The sequence below is a fragment of the Lepidochelys kempii genome, chromosome 22, assembly GCF_965140265.1.
Source record: "Lepidochelys kempii isolate rLepKem1 chromosome 22, rLepKem1.hap2, whole genome shotgun sequence".
In the NCBI taxonomy this organism is placed as follows: Eukaryota; Metazoa; Chordata; order Testudines; family Cheloniidae; genus Lepidochelys; species Lepidochelys kempii.
This window is the reverse complement of record NC_133277.1, coordinates 4,214,047-4,234,039: the sequence shown is the minus strand read 5'-3', so window position 1 is coordinate 4,234,039 and position 19,993 is coordinate 4,214,047. Positions and strand designations below refer to the sequence as shown.

General features: G+C 49.6%; 1 protein-coding gene across 8 annotated transcripts in view; it reads right to left on the bottom strand.

Moving 5' to 3' along the window:
- The window catches only part of ST3GAL4 (ST3 beta-galactoside alpha-2,3-sialyltransferase 4), a 187,867-nt gene that overhangs the window by 68,055 nt on the left and 99,819 nt on the right, over positions 1-19,993 (bottom strand). For 5 of the 8 annotated variants that reach the window (XM_073321131.1, XM_073321125.1, XM_073321132.1 and 2 more), the window contains one exon: positions 9,221-9,296. The exons of the other annotated variants lie outside the window; for them this stretch is intronic. Coding sequence is in view for 1 of the 5 variants with exons in the window: in XM_073321123.1 (XP_073177224.1) it covers positions 9,221-9,296 (76 nt within the window). In the remaining 4 variants the exon portion in view is untranslated. Of the gene's footprint in view, positions 1-9,220; positions 9,297-19,993 lie in introns of those variants that run through there. 8 annotated transcript variants of the gene reach the window in all.

The window sequence follows — 19,993 nt, the reverse complement described above, 5'->3', positions numbered from 1 at the left end:
GTGCTTGGCCTTTTACTTCCCAGCTGAGCCGCACAGACTCTGTGTGTCCCAATATTTAGCTGAGAGCCAGGCACTCCCAAATTCAAACCCTGGTTCTGCCACTGAGTCACCACGTAGACTTTAGCAAGTCACTTAACCTCCCTACGTCAGTTCTCCAGCTGCAGAACAGGGACACTATTACTTCTTCATGGGGTGATAGGCAGATTCATATTCAGACAGTGCTCTGAAAAATGTAAAGTGCTGAGTAAAGGAAACTTAAGGGACAGGAAAACCCAGAGTGGATAATAGTAAAGAACTGGCTCACAGTAGCTCCAAGAACTCTGCCATCTCTCACACTGCAGAGAGAGAGAGAGGTCAGTTTTTTCTTTGCCTTCTTTCAGCAATGCATCACTCCAGCAAAAGCAGTCCCAGAGAGAAGGGCCTCTGGTGCAGGAGTCCAACCTGGCTAGAAGCAGGGGTAGAGTCAGTTCAATCATGTGAGATTCACAACCTATTTGGAGCCCAACGGCACTTGGACTCACTTCACTGAGCTTAGCCAAAGCTTCTTGGAGGTCTCTACACGCCAATCTGAACAGAGCCACCATTCCACTGCCTTTGAAATAGAGCATGGAAAGCCTACCCTGAAGAGCACCCAGTATCCAGGGAGAGCTGGGCCCAAGCCCCAGAACTAGATGCCACCTGACATAAAGTACAAACTCCCCGGAGCACTCACGGAGTCGGCACCTATGGGAGGACAAGTGCTCCAAAGTGGCATGGACAATCCTGTCTTAGATGCCTGGCTGGTGAGCCTTGCTCACATGCTCCTGGTCAAGCCGATCACCAGATCTGGGATAAGGAAGGAATTTTTCCCCAGCTCAGCTTGTATGGGACCGTGGGGGGTTTTCCACCTTCTTCTGCAGCACCTTGGGATCACCTGAGCAAGTCTCACCTAACCAATTCCCTGCCATTGCAGGGACTTTGGGGACTGGGCACTCACAACAGTTCAGTCTTCTGACAACTTAAATGCTTTGGTCTAACTGCAGCTATTGGGCTCAACACAGGAGTAACAGGGTGGAATTTAATAGCCTGTGATATACAGGAGGCCAGATTAGATGATCTAATGGTCCCATCTGGCATTACACGCTATGAAACCACGAAAGTTTGCAAGATTTTTGGATCTCAGGTTTGGTGCAGACCCATCACTAGCCCAAATCTTTCGCCAGCCACACGAAGTACCAGACTGCATTGGGGGTCTTCTTATGTGCCATAAATGCCAATACTGCTGCATTAGGCTTCTTAAAGGAAAAGTGCATGATTTCGTCTAGAGCCAGAGACTGTCGACTGAATATAAGGCACATGAAGGGCCCGATTATTTCCTATCCCCGAGCAGGGACTGATAACGATATTCAGTGTTAGGCCTAGCAGATAGTATTGCCCCCTATTGGTCAGATACGTCACTGCACAGACATCAATGCTATTGGTGAACTGCAGGCAGGTATGGATGTAGAAGGAGAACAAGAGGGTGGGGCTAGAAAGTCCGAGTAGTTAGAGGTAAGGCAAGTTTTCAAATAGGGCAACAACCAGGTTTTTAAAGTTTGTTTAGATTTATTTTTAAAATCCTGATTTTATACCTGTTCTAATTAAGCCCCAGCCACCACCATTCGTTATCAGGCTGCTTGGATTCCCTGAGATCTCCCTATAAGTGTATCCGGATGGAGCGGAGCGCACTGTATTAGCCAGCAACATCACAAAGCGTTTCTAGGAATGCCCATAACTGTTTCACTCTGTGAACGGCCCATCAGACAGAGCTGCATTTGACCATCTCCAAGCACACAGGCCAGTCTATGCAAAGGTCAGCTAAAAGAAAATATAGACTGAATGATCATGAAAAACATCCTGAGTGTGAGATCTAGCAGGCTTTGCCACAGTATCCTAAGGGAAGTGGTGGTAACATTTGAAGTTACATGGGCAGAGAACTTGAGAAACACACCATGCTGGAGTGCTGAGGCTAACCCTGCACTGCAGGGTGAAGGACACAGATGATCCTACTGGAATGGGATCCGGTCTCTCCAGTCTCTGTGATTCGAGAACTCCTGCACAGGGTGCGGGCACTGCAGAATACTTGGATCTCCCAAAGGTGTTCACGCCTACTGCCAGTTGTAAAAGTACCTGAGCAGGTGGTGGGAGCTAACATCCCATTTACCTTTCCTGACAAATTCATCTTAGGTGCAGGCAGATCAAGCTGCTCAAGTGTGACTTGATATTTACCATGTCCCAAGTCAGCACCCAGTTACCAAGACTCCCCAAATCGCTGGCCACCTTCTAAAGTCAAAGTCTACAAAACCACTGTCAATAATCACAGCTCCTTTATAACAAAACCAAGTAGTTCTAATAATAAAAAGCCATCGGAGCTTACCTCACATGAATCGTGAGCATTTCCCGAGTCTGCCATGCGTTCAAATGCTGAGCTCAATTTCCCAGGTCTTAAACTAGCTCTGCAGAACGGCAAGGTGGCAGTTCCTGTTTGATTAATTAGTCTGTTATTATGTTTCAGAGATTGGAATGTACCCACTTATTTCTTTGCACGATAATTGGACCTTGTTATTAGGACATCTTTTGGATTTCGTTGCTGTTCTCCCTCTGCTATAAAAATATATTCCTGGTGGGGTATATATATATTCCCGTTGCACACACGCGGGACTGTTAAATTTAGTTATTTAGTAAGGACGGACATCCAGTGCTCCCCAAACAAACCACGATTCTGTTTCCCATTCACCCCGTTTGAGGTAATATGTGATGGTGTAGCCGTGTTGGTTCCCAGATATTAGAGAGACAAGGTGAGGGAGGGAATCGTGTGGCTCGAAAGCATGTCTCTCTCATCAACAGAAGTTGGTCCAATAGAAGATGTTATCTCCCCCACCGTGGTTCTCTGAGCGTTACAGGAGCGGTGATGCTATAGTGTGGTAGCCAGCGTGGGACCCCAATTCCCCCTGACCTTGGGCCAGATTTTCAAAGGTATTTAGGGGCCTTGGGTGATTTTCAACAGTGCCTATCTGCCTCTTTAGGGGCCTTTGAAAATCTGGCTCTTACATCTCTCTCTGCCTCGTTCTGTATCAAATGGGGATTTAATACTTCCCTGCTCACAGGGGCGTGATGAGGTAGGATACGGCATGGGAGGCACTCCCGTCTATTGGCCAGACCAACCCTGATCTCTGGGGCAGGGTACTCAGGCTGTTTCTCATTCCAGCTCTGCCAGCCTTTACATACCTGCTATTGACTGTGGAGGGACTCCACCCTGAGTAACGCGAGTGGATTTGGAGGATCAGGGCCGTTATTAGGACTCCAGCCAGGGAACATTAAGCAATGAGTGGGAGGCACGTGGAATGTGATTTTCAGGGTGCTCCAGCTGAAGTCAATGGGAAATGCAGGTGCTCAGCACCTCACAAAGGGGCCTCAAGCTGGGCTCCCCTAATCAGAGGCCACTTTTAAAAGTGTGGCTGATTAGTCCTTGCCAGGCGAAAGCTCTTTGGGGGTAGGGTCATGGGCTAACAGACCTTGGCACAAGGGTCGTACTCAAGGACTAGGTTAGAGAAGGAACATACTAATTTAGCCCTTGGATTGGGGGGGCCTCTACAGAGCACATACAGAGACCTAGCCACCTGATGAAAAGCTGATCAAGGGGATCCCTACTATTAAGCCTCCCCTCCCTCACTACCTGAGGTTTTGTAACTACCTGGATTTCCTAAAGATCTGACCTTCACGATCACCATCCCATCTCCCCACAGCGACCCCCTGCAGCACTCCCAGACAGATGTGTGGTTTCTCCTACCTGCGGCTTTCACCACCTGCACATCAAACTCCACTAATTCCAAGGGCTGTCCTCTTAATCTCCGCACGCCTCCAGCCAGGCAGGTGTTTACTCAGGGACTCCAGTTACCTCGTCTCTCCACCTGCCCCTGGATACTCCCTCTGTGTTTATCACCGTTGCCTCGTTGCCCTGTTTACGGGCTGGCCTGTATGGCTTTGGGAGTCACCCACTGGGGATGTTTCACAGCAGAGACAGACACACACACAGAGCGATTTGAACAGGCCCGAGTTTCGATTGGCTGCAGCAGGTTGTCTGTAACAGAGGGGCAGACACGACCCTCCGGTTCCGGATCAGTGGACCGAGGGTGCCCAACTTTTATCCTCTCCCCAAAGAGGGAACAGCTGGTGGTTAACCCTTACAATGCTGGCATTCTCCATATTGTAATGCAACAGAATACTCAGGATGGCAGCGAGAGAGATCGTTACTGAGCTGGGTTTAAGCCCCGACAGAAAAAGTTTTAGACTTAACACGGCATGCCCCAGGGATCAGAGACACACAATCCAGGTCTGTTTCTCTCCATGGGATGGCAGGAGATAGCTAGGTGGGAGCCTGACCCCCAAGCAAGTTGAGACCCTGGGACTGAGCTGAACTCACCGCAATTCAAGGGCTTCAATTCAGAGGGAGAGGGCTCGTGGCAAAAGCACCAGGAGGCCCAGCCCTGCTCTTACGTGAGGGTAACAAGGATGATCACTGGGTGGAACCTAGGAGATTTCGGTGGGGAGGGAATCAGCAACACCCTAAGGTTGGGCTTTCAAAGGTAATGTCTTCCAGAGAAGCATCCCAGAGTAATTTATATGAGCAAGCAGCAGTTTTAATAAATGCAAACTTACCATTTAAAGAGAACAAGTCACCTTAAAATATATTTCTACTGTCCCACCTCCTGTCATGCACATTAATGGCTATGCAGATACCAGTTATATAATTAAACTGATCTGGCAAGAACACTCATCTCCTCCACTCCTCCCAACCTTGTACAGGTTTGAGTCAAGAGTACATGATGCTGCTTACAAGTGTCAGGCAGTCAAAACATGCTTCATTGTATTTCATTGATAAGTTAATTTCCAGAAGATCACAGCTTTCCAAAGCAGAGATAAATGCTGAGACCCTTCATGGATCACATCCCTCCTCTCCAAGCCCAACACACCCAGACCTTACATTCATTCTCTTTTAAGAAGACAGAGGAATACTCAAGTCACCTTCACCCACCCTTTAGATTCCACTCTGTGCTCACAGTTCTCAGTGCATTACGTCACGTCAAAGCTGGGGAGCTTCCCCAAAATAGCGAGAGCACTCCCTTAAACCAACTCCACTTGGGTGGTGGTGCGGGCACCAGCTAACACAATTGCATAACCACAGACATGGTGCATTTCACCCCTTCTTGTGGTTTGGCCCCCAAAGAGATCCAGCAGAGACTCAGTCTGTATAGTTAAGCACAGTGGCAGTGCGTAAAAATAGGTCACGTTTCTGTTCAGCTGTCACTGGAAACAAAAACATTCACACCTCTAAAATCCACCCAATGGGAAGGAAAAGGGTTTGTCAAGAGCAGGTTTCAGAGCCTCTGAACTGGAATTCAGCCTAAATCCCGATTGGCTGAGCAGATCAATGGCCCAACAATGCATTTGAGCTTCCCTTCCAGGTCTCTATGAATAATCACAATTTTGCTTTATTTTTGTTTTGTGTTGCTTTAAGAGACATACTACACCTCAGGGAAAAGGACAAAGTCGGGGAAGAGCCCTGATTTTCTTGTCTGGGAGTGCCGAGCGCACTGCATCATCCTGTTGCTATGCTCCATGTACTTGAAGCTTTTGGTCTTCATTAATACAAAGACAACATTAATAAAACCCTTGGTCTTTATTATCTATGAAATTTGCAGGAGAACAGGTTCTTGGTTAAGGGCTCACCTAGTCCTGTAGCCTCGTTGCCACCTGAAATCAGTCCTCTCCTCTGGCACATTAATCGCTCCACTACAAACTAGAGCTGAATTGATGTTTGCCATTGAGTCTTCCCCTACCTCCGCACAAGAAACATGAGAATTAAGGGGTCTCTTCGCTCTCCTCTAGAGTGGCAGAGACTGGCTAGCAGCAAGATGATCAGTGGCTCTCCTGGCCCCAACACCCTGATCTATACAGGAAAGCTCTATCTACACTGGGTTGTTTTACACCCAAAAGGCGACAAGTGCAAACTGCGATGGAAGTTGCTAGGGTAGGTCCGTTTTGCAGTGCTCCAGGGGGGGTCTACATTAAAGGCTCCCTCCCACCCTGTATAGCTGTAGGGGTTCCCCACCCCTAGACCCTGTAGCTATATCAGAATAGTTCCAGAGGTGGAAGTTTCCCCGGTGCAGGCTGCAGCTGGATCTGGCTTAGGCGCAATTTGAGTTATTGGAGACGTACTTTTATGTTCCTGACACTTCCAAGCTGTTTGCGGCACTGAAGGGAGCCATAGCAATAACACTTTGCCATTCCAGAGAGACTTCCATCTGGGCATCTTAAAGCAATTTACATTCATTTATTCATTAACACCCCTGCGATGCAGGAACAGGCTGCTCCACTCATTTTACAGGTGGGTAACTTCTGCTGTACAGTGATTTCAGTGACTTGCTCATGATAACATAGCAGGGAAAGAGCAGAACCCAGGAGTGCTGAGTTGCAGTACGCTGCTCTAACCACTAGGTAACACTACGGCTGCTGTTAGCATCCAAGGGCAGGGAGCAGAAGAGATTTCTGAGGGATGTAATGCTCCCTGCCTTTGGTTCCACCAATTGTCAGAGCAGCACGAGTGACAGCTTGGGATTGTTCCTTTTGGCACCACAACGTGGATTCCCTCGGGCGTACCGTGTGCTGGGCTGACATTACAACAGTGCACACTAGTCTAGAACAGGCCAGTGATTTGAGGGAGGGGAAGGGAGAACTGCAGCCTCGGCTCAGTTACAGCATCTCACTTTTGACACTAGATTTGGCACTGCGATTACAAAACAACGGGTCTGCCTCTCTTGTACAGAGCCTAGCACCATGGGCTCCTGGTCCACGGGTGGGGCCCTTAGACAGTTGCCAACCTATGGCACAGAGATAGGGCCCTGACACCGCAGATGGATCAGAGCACAGATAAGGATGAGGCGTGATAAGGAGGCCTCACAGGGACAGGTCTCTGCCCAGTTTGAAAGCCAACAGGGCCAGCTTAAGAATCAGTCCTCCACTCCCAGCAGACCCAGTTCAGCAAAGCTCTGAAGCATTTGCTTAAATCCCATTGACTTCAAAGGGACTTAGGCACATTCCTAAAGTCAGATGTGAGTTTAAGTGGTTTGCTAAATAGGTAAGGACTTCTCTGACTCAGAGCCAAGGCAGGTGGACTGTGATCGGCGCTGCTCAGAGCACACCGGCTGGCGTTAGCCCAAGCAGCAGGAAAGCTGGGAAGGAAATGCAATAACCGTTGCGTGTTGTGTTCAGAGGACACCACAGGACAAACCCCAAGGGGGCAGCCTGTGCACAGTGGGCAGCTGGAGAGAGCACAGACCAACGGGGGTGGAGCAGAGAAAAGAGACCAAGGGCGCCGTATATCGCTGAACTGATTCTCAGACTGCACACTGAGACGCAGAACTCAGGCCAGCTCACCAGTACCCCACATGGCAGCTCATTTCCACCCCGCCCCAATGTCACTGCACCGTCTAGCTCACTTTAATTACTGCACACAGTGGAACTCCACAGTAGTGACCCTGGCGAACCCCCCGACAGCAAAGTGACATGAGCATCGCTTCTGCGCCGTTCAGCAGTGAAACTGCACTGCCTCTCCAGGCACCTTTCGCTCAGCCGGAGCGGGATTCTACCTCACTCGCAGATGCTCAATACTGCGTTCTGCCTACCTTCTGCTCTCACTGAGCAGAGGGGAGAAATTGCCACTACCCTAGAAAACCAGTCTTGCTACAGCCACCCACGCCCATGCATCCTTGCGAGTGCCCCCTGCCGCTTGCTGCTTCTCTCAAGGGGATTGTACCTGGAGATCTTTTGCCAGACGCAACCTGTTCTATTCGGTAAAACCCTGTTTCCAGGGAAGAATTTGCATATGATTTCTGTTAATGAATAACAGAAATAAGGAAAAAGAACAGGAGGTCTTGTGGCACCTTAGAGACGCACAAATTTATTAGCGCATAAGCTTTCATGAGCTACAGATCACTTCATCGGATGCATTCAGTGGAAAATACAGTGGGGAGATTTTATATACACAGAGAACATGAAACAATGGGTATTACCATACAGGCTGTAACAAGAGTGACCAGGAAAGGTGAGCTATCACTGCACGCATCGGATGAAGTGAGCTGTAGCTCACGAAAGCTTATGCTCTAATAAATTGGTTAGTCTCTAAAGTGCCACAAGTCCTCCTTTTCTTTTTACAGATACAGACTAACACGGTTGCTACTCTGAAACCAGAAATAAGGAAGCATTTCACCGTGATACTCAGTAATTCACTGGCCAGAGGTAGCAGATAACATTTTGCTCAGCTACTTTGCTGTCGGGGAGTTCGCCAAGGTCACGCACGCGCACGCATTAATCACACCTTAATGACTACACTAGATTCATGATTTAAATTTCCCAGCAAGTCACTAATCTGACCTGAAATTGCATAGAACACTCATGTAAGCATCCTCAAGGGGCCAGGTGACAGCTCTGTGATCCTGTTATTCAGAAACGGACCATGCAGCCTGCACAGTCTGACTGCCCCTCACACAGAGCGAAATATGTAAAATCACTTTCACGTGGAACGGGCCGGGGGGTGGGGCGGGGGGAGAGGTGTCTCTCTGCATCCTTGCTGTCATATGTGAATGTAGATGTCCCTGCTCCAGCAGGTCAATGCATGGGCCACTAAACAATACAGAATAGGATCAAATCCAGGTTCGATCAGTCTGGAGTTCGGAGGGAGGGCAAGGCTGGCTTTCACACCCCACAGACCCAGAGCCATGGTTGTTTTTTTGCTGGTGATAGGTGCCTTCCAGATGCTAATAGTAAATAGAAGGCTGGCATTTCCATGGGGTCACAGGTTCTGAAGAACCATTATCAAAAAAGAAGAGGATGAAAAGTTACTGGAAGAAAAGCGTGTGGTTGGGGCCTTCTTTCCAGGCAACACAATTACTGGTTATTCCCCAGTGCAGGGGTTCTCAACCCCAGGGGTTCATGAACAGGGGTCATGACCTCCTGGCCCTTCCCATCGCGCTAAGGGGGAGCAGGGTCACTTATGGAACCACGGCCCTAGCACTCAGAGCACACAGCGGCTTCGTTCTCGTGCTGCCAAAAGCGACATCTGCACCGCTCTGCCCTCCTTTCCTTTGGAGGAAAGTTAAAGAATAAAAGTAACAGCTGGGAGGGAGAAAAGGAGGCTACTTACGTCCGTCCCCTCATTCCAAAGCCGAGACGGCAGCGCCTCCGCAGGGTGGGGCTTTACAATCCCACTCTTCCGTCCCCTATCAAAGGAAGACAAGAGACAGGAGGAGTACTTAGTGCAGTGGCATACAGGGAATTGTTACTGCAGGGGGAATTCCGTCCCACTGCGCATGCGCAAAATTCATGTCCCCTGCAGATTTCTTTGCTTCCCCGCAGAAAAAATGACTTTCTGGCAGGGAAGGAAAGGGAAGCTGCAAGAGCAGTCACGCACCACTCTCTAGCAGAGCAGATACATCGTTTCAGGCACCCGGAGCAGCCGGCGGAGAGGTAAATCACTGTGGAGCTGGGGACACCCTAGCCAGTGGCTCCTATCCTGAGCCAGGATCAGCTGCTAGTTCCGGCTGAGCTGGAGGCAGGAGAGGACTGGACTTCCTCTTCCCCTGAAAGGAGTGGCTGGGGCTGCGTCAGACCCACACTCAGAAACCTCCCCCAGCTGCAGGAAGCTCAGCATCCTCCCCTGCTTCCTGCCCCCATCGCTCCTCACCTGCAGGGGGAGAGATCACTGTACCGGAGCTGCTCCCCCGTCCATCCAGACCTCCCATACCTAGACACACCCACCAAGCCTCACCCCGTACCCCCCGAGCCCTCCATACCCAAAACCCTACCCCACTGAACCTCAACCACTGCATGTGGAGCCCCCCTGAACCCAGACCCCCTGTCTCCGGACCTCCGCCTTTTCACCCAGACTACCCCGCCCCTCCCCGAGCTCCCTGCACTCACACCCCCACCCTGATGAGCCCCACCCCCCTGCACCACCCTGAGCCCCCACATCCAGACCCCCATGCCACTGACCTCTATCAAGCTGCACCCAGCCCCCCACCCAGCCCCACTCCCCCAGCACCCAGACCTCCCAGCTGAGACCCCTACACCCAGACCCCTCCGCTGAGCCCCAACCACCTTCACCTGAAAACCATGCAGGGTCTCATTGCCCCTGCACCTGGAACCCCACTCCCAATGAGCCTCTGTGCATCCAGATCCCCACACTGAGGTGCCTGCACCCAGACTGTCCCACACAGAACCCTCTCACCCCACACTGAGCCCCTTCACATTTAGATCCTGCCTGGTTGAGCCTGCCTGCCCCACACCTGGTGCACTTGGCACAGAGGAGCAGGGCCAGGTCTTGTGCTGTGTCAGGGTCGGGTGCAGTCTCACTGCTGAGTCTGTGTCCCAGGGGTGGGTGGTGGTGGTGGGGCTGCAGGGTGATCTCCCACTTTCATGCAGCCAGTGGCCTCTGCATTTATTTATTGACAAATAAAACTTGCAGAATTTTAAAATATTGTGCACAGAATTTTTAGGCGCAGAATTCCCTCAGGAGTAAATTGTGCATCACTTAATTGCTTCTTGTATTCAGGGCCACTAGAACCCACTGTGCTGGGGCTGAGGAGTTAGAGGACACAAATGTCACCATGCATCTCACCACACACCGGCTGAGCTGTGAATTCAACCTCTGAACAGACAATTCCCCCCCCCCATCTCTTCCATTGCTCCTGCTACCTTCATCTAGTCGTGTGCAATTAGGGGCAATCCAATCAGAGCCCCCATGCAGGGCTTGTTATTTCACCTTGGAAGATGCTACCAATCCCAGCTCTTGAGCAGAAACAGAAGCTGCTACCGGAGATCATCAGGGGGCGTCTGGTGCCTGAAACGCAGAGCCATCTGTGCTGCTGGTGAGAAGCTGCATCCCCACCCGTAAGCAGCAGGCTGAAAGACTCTTTGGCTGATTTTGAGTCACCCTGAAACTGCCCAGCCCAGGGTGGCTTAGCCTAGTCTTGTCGAGAGGATGTTTACATATATTAATCTACCATAGCAATAACGACACGCCCTGCTTGCCTCCTGGCTGCTTAGATTTTAATTAGATTCTGCTTAGATTCCAACAAACAGGTCAGATGCTCTGCTATACCTAGTTCATCAAAGGGGCATGGCACACTTAAGAGCCCCAAGGGAAAACAAACTGAGCTGAATTGCCTGGCTTCTTCTGGTAAGTTTTGTGTCTTGGCCCAAGGGGTTCCCTCTTGCTGACCCAGACCTCTGCTACTCTGGGACGTTTAAGAGAGGAATTAAAAGAACCAGATCCTAGGCATAAAGTTTTATGCACACACACCCTCCTTTCCCTGCACCCGCAGGCTGCTCTTGTGGAGAGCCGCAGCACAGTCCCGGTGCAGCGTCTGCTGCGTCTCTGGTAATGTATCAGCATCTCAGTGCATGGAGCATCAGAGATGCTGTGGGGATCCTGATGCTAAGATCCCCCCAGGGCAATCAGCTAATACCCACGGCACTAGAGAGGACGGGGACCTCTCTGGTATGTTGGCCTCCGTTGATTGACCTTATGGTCCATAGGCATCCATTGCGAGTCCTGGCAAAGGTGCGGCAAGATCTATTTGGACTGGAATTTAGCCTGCTAAGGGAAACAATGGAAGCAGAGTTGCTCTGGACATTACAAACCAGTGAAGGAGAAAGCATCTTTCAGTAGGCCAAGACTTCCCTAACTACGATCCACAACCATCTTCTCTCACCTTCCTCACCTCTGCTGGGGTTGCTATAACTACCTTGTGAGCCATCCCAACTTTAGCTGACCTCCAGGGGGGGTTCCTAACTCCTATTGCTCTGCTTCCTCCTCTTGGAGTCTAATGGGACATGCAACATCGCTTCCCACTTTTAGGTTTTAGTGAGAATTGCAGCCCCACTTACATGCTATTGCATGCTGTCCTTGTCAGCAATGGAAGGCAGTAGCCCCTAGTAGTTAGAGCAGGACTCCTGCGCCCAGCTGGCCACTGAATCACTTTGGACTACTCTTTTAACCTCTCTCTGCCTCTGGTTCCCCATCTGTAAAACGGATCCAACAAACAACGTCATCATCATGTACCTACTTCACAGGGTGTTGCATGACTCGATGAGTCTGAGTCACGCAAAGCTTGTCAGATGCTAATCTAGAGGTCACGTTCATCACAGCTGTTACTGCAAGAGCCAGTTTAGAAACACAGGTAAGAGTCAAAGAAGGACCAGCAAGTGTCTTCCCTGCAGGGAAGGCCCAGCAGCCATGGTGCAGCATGAAATGAGGCCAGCTTCTCACAGCGGTATCCGGGATTTCCAGAAAAGAAGTGGTGGGATGCAGTGAGTTTGTTGCCCACCATCATCCTCATTCTCCTTGGGAGTGGAGCTTTGGATGACTCTAATTCTATGTCTCCACTGAGAGTTGTTCTTTCCCTGGCTCGCTCCACCCCATCAAACCTCATCTTCCTGCTCTGAATGGGGTGCCACTTCAGTGTCTCCCCTCCCCGTATTTTTAAATAGATCATCTATGTTTACTAGACCACCCCGCTTGGAGAGGGCCAGAAACGTAGGCAGCGCAGAGTTAGCCTTCAAGGTCATTAGACAAGTGTGTGAATCCTGTCTCCGTATCACATCTTGAGCCACCTGACATCCTCCCAATCCAACAACCCGTTTGTGAGCCAGCCATTTATCCACCCTGCTAGGCAGTGCTCCTCGGATCGCTCAGCAAGCCTCCCCCGTTCTACAATCCAGTACCTTTGCGACAGTCATGATTAGAATTAGATCTGTCGCATTGCCATCAGCTGCCCATTCGGTTGGTAGCTCAAAGAGAGCATGATCTTGTTAACCAGGCCCCCTGCCCACGCTAGCCATTACCGCACAGCTTAGCTCTTCTCCAGTTGCTTGCCCACAGCAGAGAAACTCATTTAGTGCTGCTGGAATGTTTCAGAGTGACATCACTGGAGTTTAATTGTCCTGTGGATGGACAGAGAGCAATGAAAGCCAGAGAACCGCAACAGTGCCAGCTTTCCATACACACAGACACACACACACACCCCACCCCACAAAGCCCTGCTCGAACAGCCTGGGAGGGACCCCGTCTAGAGGAGTTCCAAACACTCAACTCATTCCTTCTGGTCTTCCTGCCAAGACTGGAGTTAAGGGAGGCATAGGAGAAGGACGTGGACCTGTGCCACTAGAAGAAAGAAACCCAGATTGTTTCACATGAACACCAAACAGCCATCAAAGTAAAGAGTCTATAACAAGGGGGTGACCAGATCACCAGTAAGCCCTTAAGGGAAACATGCAGCTATCCAGGTCTCAGTGGCAAACAACTCAGGAGTGCAACATACATGTGGAAGGTACGTATGGATAGAGCACTGTTTGCAAGGATTCCAGGCAAAATACAACGTAAGCAAAGCCACCTAAGCCGGCCTCCTTTCCGTAGTCCTCAGAGTACAGCAGAAGTTCCCCCTAGCAAATCCCAGGTTCACTCTGACAAACATTAACGCTTAGAACACCAGAGGAAGCAGATAGCAGAGGTTCCATCAGAGCAGCCCAGGGCAGGTTTGGCTCAAGTCTCCACCGCAGCAGTGCAGGACGGGAGATGTTACCGAATAGCTTATAACACCTCCTGTGTTGTATATAGTCAATGTACTATAACCAGGCAGGGGGAACATACCCTGAGCTTCATTCCAACTGGGCTCTGCTTTTTACCCACTCAAAACAGGATTCAAACCCTCAAGCCCAGAGGCTGCTCCATAAACTCTGATCACATGTTGTTCCTAGAGCCAGCTGCTAGTCAACTCCAGCTCCTGCCTGCATTTGTTACCTGAGTGACAGGCTGCAAGATGTGTGGTGTCCCTGAGGCAGCAGCATGTGTGGAATGCAAAGAGGACCCCGTCTGGGCACACACATCAAAGAACAAATAGCCGGCCTGCACACACCACATGGGAAAATGCAGAATATGACCTCATCCCTGTAGCACTGGGATTTGCTAACATTAGAGAGGCAGGGGGGTAAATGGCAAGAGAATCCAAAGAACGGGAGGGCGAGGATGAGGAGGATAGATGTGGAGGAGGTTGAATAAGCACTTATGGCATTTTTCATCCTTAGATCTCAAAGTGAAGGTAGCATTATCCCCATTTTACAGAGAGGGAAACCAAGACAGAGAAACGTGAGCATCGTGGCCAAGGTGACAGCAAATCACTAGCAGAGCCAGGAATAGAACCCAAGCCCTCCTCAACCTGGCACCCCATCCAAGAACCCGTTTATCACAGCTGCAAGCTGGCAATCAGCTGACACGATCCATCACAGAAGCGGCTGCATTTCATTGGTCAGTGGAGCGTGTCAGCAGGAATCACAGATATGTATTACTCACATAACTGTTATGCAAATATTGTCAAGGAAGAGCCAATAAAACCTTTTATTGCACACCACAATGGCACCAGTAATCATCCTAGGGTAATTTTCAACACAACATTATTGTTCAGCTGTTCCTCTGAATCTCCTGGGACCTTTAGTTCCAGCCTTTGGTTTTACATATCTGCCAAGACGACCCCTCCCTGCCACGTCATAGGGTCCCTGCGTGCAGTACAGGCTCAGAAGGAAAGAGTGCCACTTAGCAGGTACCAGCCGGCTCTTCCTAGAAGGCTAGACATGTTCCCTCAAGGTTCCCACTGCAGCACTGACCAAGCTGGACTCTGCTTACCTTGGGAGGAGCTGATAAAACAAGAGCCCAAGGGGAGCTAACTTGTATTCAGACCCAACTTTCTCTTGCACATTACGCAGTGTCTTATGACGGTCATGCAATGAAAGCTCCTATTGTAACACCCTGGCGCACCGAGTTACAGCTGCTCTGGGAACCTCATATGACTTCCAGGAAGCTCCAATCTCAACCTCAGCGTGGCATTAATAAATACAGCCCATTAATACGTTCACAACACATGCACGCACATGTGAGATCCGCTATGAGGACTTCTTGGACTGGACTGCAGTGAAAACAGTCCCCAAACAGGTTACACATCTGGAATACTGAAGTAACAAGATTCCATGATACAACAGCTGGTCAACACCATCAACATTAAGGTCTCAGTCCGGCCAGTGGCCCCATTAGCAAGGATATACCACACTGTAGCTGATTGCTAACAGTTCCTCTTGAGCACACTCTGCTCTCTTACTCCAGAACTATTTTATAAAGGAGGGGGAAGAGGCTATGGATACAAGGGCCAAACTAGCTCCCATTACACTTTGGAGAGCGAATTAACACTCGCTCTTCCGCTGCATGCTGCAGCAGCCTGCCCGCCCTCTTAGCTTCTGCTTGCAATGCTTGTCTTAGAGAAGTTGAAATCTGTCAGAGGGCCAGGGGATGGAGGGTAACAACTGGCTGTTGAGGTCATGGCCCATGATTGCGAATGGGCAAGTCCCACAGAGAAGACAGGTTTTGCGGTATCCCATGGTTACGCATGGCAAACACACCGTCTAACGGTCAAAGCAGAGCACTGGAGTCAGAACTCCTGGGTCCTATTCCTGGCTCTGCACGGACTCACTCTGTGCCCTTGGGCTTCCCGCTGAGGGAAACTGAGGCACTCTAGCCCCGCCAAGTGTTGTTCTCCTTGATGTTAATGCTGCTCCAGTTACTAACCCTCCGCAAGAGCCCAGCCTCGGTGGGAATTAGGGTCAGGGTACAGGTGCTCCTGCCACAAGCAGAACGTGGCCTGGCATCTTTATTGGCTACACGGATACAGCTAGACGAGCGAGGAAAACAAATCAGCTTAGCATAATGGATTTACTGTCTGAAATCCAGCTCAGCCCTAATCAATGCCCCATCTCTACCCAGCACCAGCCGTGCTCGCTTGGCAAGCAGAAAGGAGCAGCTCCCTTAGAACCACCACTAATTTGTCCTGCTCCAGCAGAGGTCACCAGTGCTCACACATACACACACCGCCAGTGCATGGTGGCCGGATAGGGAGTGCAGACTGTCTCGGGCATGCTGTGAAGCATAAATTAAAGTCGCTGTGCGGAGAAAAATCTCCTACTTGTGCATTTCCAGTTCAGGCATTGCAAGTGCAAACCTGGGGTCCTCTCTGACCCTTCTAAACCAGTGGCTCTCCACCTTGCCAGATGACTGTACCCCTTTCTGGAGTCTGATTTGTCTCGCATACCCCCAAGTTTCACCTCACTTAAAAACTACTTGCCTACAAAATCAGACATAAAAATACAAAAAAGCGTCACAGTTCACTATGACAGAAAAAGCACAGACTTTCTCATTTTTACCATATAATTATAAAATAAATCATCTGGAATATAAATATTGTACTTACATTTCAGTGTATAGTATAATATATAGAGCAGGACAAACAAGTCATTGTCTGTAGGACATTTGAGTTTGTACTGACTTCACTAGTGCTTTTTATGTAGCCTATTGTACAACAAGGCAAATCTCTAGATGAGTTGATGTACCCCTGGAAGACCTGTGTGCATACCCCTGGTTGCGAACCACTGTTCTAAAGCCTTTGCTTTCATGCATTTCTAGAGGAGAAGTGAAAAAGGAAATCCAAAAACAGGCATTAGCAAAGACAATATATAGGCATTCTCCAGAGAATGCAACACAAATGTAAAGGGAGGTTAATGTTCTCACATTTTACTCTGCATTAATTCTGGTTAATTTCAGATCATCACTTGACTAAAACAGATTTGCCTTTTCAAGGGAAAAAGCCCTGCTGTGGGCTGCAGAAAAGGTTTTTGGAACTAAATTACAAGGCCAGTATTTTTAGACAGAAATAACTAGAAATTTCAGACTGCACCTGGCATATAGGTTGAGTTAATGCTACTGAAACGTCTATGGTGTCACGAGAGACTTGCTTAGGGAGCGTTCCCCTTAAAAACCAGGCTAAAGTAACACATGGTGCCCAGCATCCCATGGGCAGACACTGAGTCTCTTGCACTGATAATCACAGAGGTCCTGCCTCGGGGGCTGGCTGACCTTTGCCTTGTTCCAACGCACACACATTATTCATACAGCAGATAGGGTGGGAGTCTCCAACCCTTATGGGTAACCACCTGTGATAAATTAGGGGTGGGGGGGGGAGAGGAGCTCCCTTTTATGGGCACCCAGCCAGCCAGCGAGCGATAAAATCCCTGTTAGTGGCTGCTCTCTACTTGCTTTACCTGTAAAGGGTTTAAAAGTCCATAGGTAAAAGGGAGGCAGTGGGCACCTGACCAAAAGAGCCAATGGGAAGGCTAGAACTTTTTAAAATTGGGAAAAAACTTCCCCTTTGTTGGTCTGTGTTGTTCTTCCGGAGAGCAGGAAGGGCGAGGTATGAAAATCATCAGATCCTACCTAGAAACTACTCATCTGAACCCCCCAATATGTCAGTAGATCAGGGAATGTCTAGGAAGACGCGATCAGGTTACCTCCTTTTATTTCTTTATGGCTTGTAGACTCTTCTGTGGTCACCCCAGGTGCTTTTGTTTTGCGTGTAACCTTTAAGCTGGAGCTCAAGAAGCAATCTTGATGCTTAATCCTTGTAATTGTTGTTTTTTAAACCTATCAAAAAGCCTAAGCTCCAGATGTCTTTTCTTTCTTTTTGTTTTTAATAAAATTTACCTTTTTTTAAGAACAGGACTGGATCTGTGTGTCCCTAAGAGGTTTATGCACCTCTTATGCAGTTTAATTAGCTGGTGGCAACAGTTGATTTCCTTCTCAGCTCTTCCCCACAGAGGTGGTGAAAGGGCTTGAGGGAACACCCCAGGAAGGAATTCCCAAGTGCGCCTTCTTGGGCTCTCAAAGGGGTTTTTGCAATTGGGTGGTGGCAGCATCTAAAAAAAGCTCTAACCTTGGAAGTTGAATACAAGTATGGAGTTCAATATCTTCATAAATGATCTGGAGGATGGTGTGGATTGCACTCTCAGCAAATTTGCGGATGATACTAAACTAGGAGGAGTGGTAGATACACTGGAGGGCAGGGATAGGATACAGAGGGACCTAGACAAATTGGAGGATTGGGCCAAAAGAAATCTGATGAGGTTCAATAAGGATAAGTGCAGGGTCCTGCACTTAGGACGGAGGAACCCAATGCACCGCTACAGACTAGGGACCGAATGGCTAGGCAACAGTTCTGCGGAAAAGAACCAAGGGGTGACAGTGGACGAGAAGCTGGATATGAGTCAGCAGTGTGCCCTTGTTGCCAAGAAGGCCAATGGCATTTTGGGATGTATAAGTAGGGGCATAGCAAGCAGATCGAGGGACGTGATCGTCCCCCTCTATTCGGCATTGGTGAGGCCTCATCTGGAGTACTGTGTCCAGTTTTGGGCCCCACACTACAAGAAGGATGTGGATAAATTGGAGAGAGTCCAGCGAAGGGCAACAAAAATGATTAGGGGTCTGGAACACATGACTTATGAGGAGAGGCTGAGGGAACTGGGATTGTTTAGCCTGCAGAAGAGAAGAATGAGAGGGGATTTGATAGCTGCTTTCAACTACCTAAGAGGTGGTTCCAGAGAGGATAGTTCTAGACTATTCTCCGTGGTAGAAGAGGACAGGACAAGGAGTAATAGTCTCAAGTTGCAGTGGGGGAGGTTTAGGTTGGATATTAGGAAAAACTTTTTCACTAGGAGGGTGGTGAAACACTGGAATGCGTTACCTAGGGAGGTGGTAGAATCTCCTTCCTTAGAAGTTTTTAAGGTCAGGCTTGACAAAGCCCTGGCTGGGATGATTTAATTGGGGATTGGTCCTGCTTTGAGCAGGGGGTTGGACTAGATGACCTCCTGAGGTCCCTTCCAACCCTGATATTCTATGGTTCTATGAGTGGCCAGTATTAATTTTTAGAATCCTTGCGGGCCCCCACCTTCTGCAGTCAAAGTGCCAGAGTGGGGAATCAGCCTTGACATCACCCCATGGTCATACCCCAATTACTGACTGTGTACACAAATAGCTAGACATCTGAAATATTGCAGGGCACAGAGATCATCCCAGAAGTCCACCTTTACCTGGAACACAGGTGGGAGATCAGTATCCAAAACAAGGAGTTCTGAGGAAGGGCACACAGAGGCTGAACGCATGCCTGGAAAGGACAAGTACTGTGTGAGTCACATCATTCAGCAGGGACAGAAGGTTTCTCTCATGCAAGACCCTGATCCCCTCTAAGGTTTACCAAGGCAGGCTTGCTCACGGCAGAGCTCAATATAGCCCATTCAGCCACACACCCAGGCATGCCCTAACCTCAATGCTTTCAGTCCAGCAGCTGCATTCTAACCAGACATACCCAGCACTCCTCGAACGGCAGCGTGACGGGTGCGTTCTGCCCCATAGCCACTGCTTTGTACCAGTCAGCCGAGGGGCTGAGTCCTGGATGTTGTTACGTGACCTCACAGTCTGTGTCTCAGCCAGGCCCAGGCCCTGGAAGAACGAGGCAGGCGGGGCTCCAGAAGTAGAATCACAGTTGTTTATCCCTGGCAGAGGGCACAACGGCACCTGCCCTCCTGCTGCTGGAGTGGCTGTACAGCAGTTTCTACCCCGCCCCAGTAGGAAGCATCTCCCTACCGTGCACATCCTTGCAGAATAGCTTCCTGAGACAAGGATCTCCCCTCCCTGCAATCTGGGAGGAGCCACGCTGGTTAGGGGCTGCCTATGCCGGGTGCCAACAGCCACCAAGCCAGTGCAGTCACTCTGCTCCACCGCGGTGGTCACCTGGCTGAAGAGATGAGTTTGGTTTTGGGGGTGGTGGGGTGTTGGACTCTGCAGTGTCTACGACGGGGTAGGCAACCTACGGCACGGGCGCCAAAGGCGGATTTTCAGTGACACTCACACCGCCCAGGTCCTGGCCACCGGTCCGGGGGGCTCTGCATTTTCATTTCATTTTAAATGAAGCTTCCGAAACATTTTTAAAAACCTTCTTTACTTTACATAGAACAATAGTTCAGTTATATATTAAAGACTTATAGAAAG